This window comes from Herpailurus yagouaroundi, unplaced genomic scaffold (genome assembly GCF_014898765.1).
Source record: "Herpailurus yagouaroundi ecotype Mexico unplaced genomic scaffold, PumYag 28, whole genome shotgun sequence".
Taxonomy (NCBI): Eukaryota; Metazoa; Chordata; class Mammalia; order Carnivora; family Felidae; genus Herpailurus; species Herpailurus yagouaroundi.
This window is the reverse complement of record NW_024412376.1, coordinates 149,045,934-149,050,914: the sequence shown is the minus strand read 5'-3', so window position 1 is coordinate 149,050,914 and position 4,981 is coordinate 149,045,934. Positions and strand designations below refer to the sequence as shown.

At 37.7% G+C, this 4,981-nt stretch overlaps 1 protein-coding gene across 1 annotated transcript in view; it reads right to left on the bottom strand.

The window, feature by feature from the left end:
* Nucleotides 1-2,183: 2,183 nt before the first annotated feature.
* DHX15 (DEAH-box helicase 15) overlaps nucleotides 2,184-4,981 on the bottom strand; it is a 61,854-nt gene continuing 59,056 nt past the window's right edge. The window contains exons 13-14 of the mRNA XM_040486880.1: nucleotides 4,222-4,391; nucleotides 2,184-2,755 (exon numbers count right to left, since the gene is read on the bottom strand). Coding sequence (XP_040342814.1) covers nucleotides 2,638-2,755; nucleotides 4,222-4,391 — 288 coding nt within the window. The 3' untranslated portion in view covers nucleotides 2,184-2,637. The remainder of the gene's footprint in view (nucleotides 2,756-4,221; nucleotides 4,392-4,981) is intronic.

Sequence of the window (4,981 nt, the reverse complement as noted above, 5' to 3'; positions counted from 1 at the left end):
CAGAATCAGGAATATTCAGGATTATCTAGCAACCATACCGAAGAGGGGAAAACAGGCTCTTCAGCCTAAATCGGAGTAAAGAAAGAAGACAAAGTTAAGTATCTAAATAGCATCATGCAGTAAAACAAACATCCTTATTTAACTAACTTTGCTCTAAAAGCAAGAAATAGAAACAATCAGTCACGGAGAAAGAAATTTTAACTCAGCATTTCTAGCAAACTATTAAGATGTCTTCGAAAGTAATGGTTTTCTTTAAAGTATCTGAACACAGGAGATAGCCATCAAAATTATGCACAAGAGAATCTGAAGGTGTTTGTGTTACCTTACAAGCCTCAAATCCTAGGACTAAGTCATATGCTTTCTGTTTTGTGGGGTTCTGGCTAAGTAGTGTGACTGGAGGGGTGTATTTTGTCCTATTCCCCCACGTTGAGTTCATTTCCTCAACTTGTTGCCCAATTTCTACTTGCTGATGGCCTTCCTTTCTTATGCTACATTCACAACAAAAAGCAGCTCCACTATTTTGAGGCAAGATTTCTTCAAGAAAACAAGATCATCAAGAAAGATTTTCGGAGTATTAGGGACAACGTTTTACATTTAATTTTCTTGTTCCACACCACTGAGGGGATTCATTTGATAGTTGTAACCACCTAGGTAAACAAGGGAAATTGTAACCATGTTTGTATCCAATTGGCAAGCCTATAATAAATGGGTTAAAGGACACCAATTTTAAGAGCCACACCTTTGTGAATAACATCAGTGCTTAAGACTCACAGCTTTGGTCAGATGTGGCCGGGCTTGCAAAACTGAACAGCTGGGGTCGGCATGAGGGCAGAATAAAAAAGAGCTCAGCTCGCGCTACCGTTTCCACAAAGCCACTCCCAGTGCACACTCATCACTTACCAAGATGTAAAGAGCACGGCTGTTCCTAGAAACTCTGCCAAATGCCAACCTGCATTCTTTACATCAGCATGGCAACTTAAGTTTCTCGTTAAGAAAACTTAATGGTCTCATTTAGGATTTTAAAAAGCGCAAGATTAAACAATACATACGCGACACTGACATCTATTTAAAACTAGATAGATGGTCACATTATAAGAAGATGCAACTGAAAAAAAATGCAACATTAATACTTTGGCAAAAGGTGCCGGTTTAGGGGAAACAAATCTAAGTGCCTAGATTTTCTTAACATAATCTAAAAAAAAATAAAATAAAAATAAAAAAATTCTAGCAGATAATGTTGCCAATACTTAAAGCAGAATAAATTGTTAAGGGTAACCTAAAATATCATCTCAGCATGTAAATTATTCCATGAAAAGAACATGAGGCATTTCCAGAAGCATCTGAACTCTTCTAAGGCACCAGCATCGTTTAAGAACAGCTACCTATACAGTAAAAAGTATACAGCCTGAAAAATTCTAATCTGCCCAATTAACTCCCTTAAACTGCGTTAAGATGTATGCTTCAAAGTACATTTAAATTCCAACTACACACACCTACAAACTCCCTTTAACATTTAAATATTTGTAAAAGAGAGGGAGGAAGAGAAGACGGGAGTCCAGACATTAATGAGTACAGTATTTAATCTTTAAGTGAAAGGAAGTGATTTATCACAGGCCCTTTGATGGGTCACACCAAACACCTCATTTGCTGTTAAAAAGGTGTTTTTAACTTGTCTACTGCCTGTCACAGGAAATGGAAAGTCAAATTCACATTTTAACACACTAATTACTTTGTAGACTGCATAAACTATCCAACGCCGAGATTCTAGTAAAATGGACTAAGATCTGTAATATAACATCACTCCCTACTATCTACTTAATACAAATACATGTTGCTTTCAGAAGCTAGGGTGTTTCTCTTGTATAGAAAAGATCTACTAAAAATGTGGTGCAAAATCAGCCTTATGAAATAAACTTTAAGACCAGAGAAAGCTATTCATTACTCTGCCTTGTGAATGAAAACCATATACTTTTATCCCATTAGATCACACCCTGATTAACCTAACAAAGTGCCACACTATGTTCTTGAAAATACTGCTTTAATGACTACTTTATCTACGGAAGTAGGAAAGGTTGTGGAACGATGCTAAGTATGTAATCATGGTATACTTACAATTTAAAAAAACAGCCCCATGCTTAAGAAGCCATAAAGAGACTAGAACAAAGATATCAAAGTGCTTTGGCTGAAATTAGTATAAATAGACTTTATTGAAGTCAGTGCCTCTGTACTGAGACAGAAGATTGTGTCTACATAAGCACAAGTTGTAACATTTCACAACTTCTAAAAGGAATGTCAACAATTACAACGATCATGCATACCATGGTCGATAATCACATTTTAGAAGCATTTTCAACCATTTCTAAAGAAATGCTTATAACATTGTTATATATAGAACTACTTTCAATAAACTGCAAAACATTGATCGACTTTTCCAGTATGAGCTACAGTGTCAACACAAAAGGGAGGCATAAATGTTTAATTTATGAAATCAGAATGGAATATTTACTGTAAAGAAAAATTAAAAAGCTTTCAAATAAAGGCCATTATTGAACCAACGTGAAGAGCACAACTTGAACTTTTGAGTTCATTCATCTTTTAAAGCTGTCCTCTGAATAACTTCAGTTCTAAGCACTGAATTCAGTACTGTGAATATTCCTTGGATTGAAGTTTGGCAATGATGCGGTCCAACTGTCTCTTTGCTTCACACTGTGGGAAATTGCTCATGTCATAATATTGAGGGGCAATTTTCACCAACCTGTCCGGAAGGGGGGGAAAAATTACCAAATTAACATTTAATTAAAGTACTGGAGTTGCTAGTAGGATAGGAATTACTCATTAATATAATGATGAACAAAGGCAAATCTACAAACCCAAATCAACATTAAAATTACAAATGCCTAACACCACTTTTAGAAATGCCTTATTTTAGTTAGCATGTTGGACTTTCCATAGACTTAAAAAAAAAAAAAAACCTGGAGATAAAATCTTTTAAAAACCTTTCTTTACATTAATACAAAGATATGAAAATTAGGCCACTAATCTCTTCACTTTAGAACACCGTTTTGACCAACCTCTCCAAGGTTAGAGTAACACAGGCTCTGTAGGAGAAATATCTTGGTATTCAAATGATTGGATCTTCTCAAAGTTTAATAACTATAAATATAGCTCTATACCCCAAAGAATTCCCTTGACTGAATCTTTTTTAATGTTTGGCCATACAATTTTTTCTCAACAAAGCCTTTAAGATAAAATGGTAATGTCCTACACAAGTGTCAGAAGTCATAATAAATCTGTGTAGGAAAGAAAGCAGGCTCACAGCAAGTGTCATCAACTAAAAGAAGTGTCTTCAGTCCCACCATTCCCAGCTGACGTCTCCTATCTTAAGTTATAGAATGGATTCTGGCAAACCGACCAACCAACTAACCAAAACAAAAAGCCAAACACACAAAAGGGGAAGGGTGGTAATTTTGCTCAAAATGACGACAATCAGGGGCGCCTGGGTGGCTCAGTCGGTTAAGTGTCCAACTTCGGCTCAGGTCATGATTGCGCGGTTTGTGAGTTCGAGCCCCGCATCGGGCTCCGTGCTCACAGCTCAAAGCCTGGAGCCTGCTTTGGATTCTCCCCCTCTCTCTGCTCCTCCCCTGCTTGCACTCTGTCTGTCTCTGTCTCTCAAAAATAAATAAACATTAAAAAAAAAAAAAAACTTTAAAAAATGATGGCAATCAGTTCCAATAACAAATTGCAAATCAAATATGCTAAGATACAACGAGATGTGTGGTTTTTAGGCTTGCTTAACTCTTTCCAAAGCATCAACATATAAATCATCAATAATTCAGAGCTAATGATAATGGAACAGAGAAAATACAAAGACTGACTGATATCTAGGACAGTACCAGGAGACTTGAGTCGATCACAACAGCAAGAGAAGGACTCCAAAGACGCTTGATGCTAGTCAGCTGTAATTTTGTATTTGGCTGCAAATCCCGCCCACACCCATACCAACAATCCCTCTGTCATCTTAGGAAAGCAAAATCACAAGAGAGAGATCAACCATACCATTCGGTGAAAGCCCCATACCTAAACATGGAGCACACATCCTGAGCTGATGAGACCATCAAGTTCCTCGGAATCAAAGGAAGGACAAGACTGCTGCCAACGAAGTCAGACTGCATTCTGAGCAAAATACTAACAAACTCTGTTAGGACAAAGGGTGTCGCTTACCATTCTGGCTTGATATCCGTACACGTCCGGATGTAATTCTTTGTTGTAAGAACAAACTCATTGTAAAGCACCCATTCAGGCTTGTGGTCAAGAACAGTAGAGGGATGCAACTGAACCACCTGGTTATCCTTCACAGTTAAGTAATGCCCTGTTCGTTCTAAATGTGCCACCTGAAACCAAAACCCAGTAAGTTAATACAATGCTTCTGATGTGCCAGTTACAAAACAAACCTGTGAAAAGCTACCTATAGGATTAGGAACAAGCAGGCCTCATCTTTTGCTTTTAATTCAATGGCTACAGTTATTTTATCACTGCCCGATAAAAGCAGGGAACAGCAAACTACTGCAGGCCAAATCCAACTCACCGCCTGCATCTGTAAGGCCTATTGGCCAAAAATGGTTCATACATCTTTAAATAATTGGGGGTGGGGTAAGGAGATATGTAAAATTAAAAAGTAAAAATTATGTAATTTGAATTTCAGGGTCCATAAGTACAGTCTGGTTGGAACCCAAGGACACTCATTTGCCCATGGCTGCTTTTGCACTGCAAGGGCAGACAGAGCTGAGCAGGTGAACAGTGACCTCATGGGCCCACAGAGCCTCATATATATACTACCTGGTCCTTCATGCTTTAGAAGGACTAAAAGGGTTCTTTAGTGCCAGGTAACAACTATGTATTAGATGAACAATTACTAGAAGATTCACAAGAGACAAAGAAAGCAAAAAGGAGTGAAAAGCAAAAGGTAGTCTACAAAGAGGGG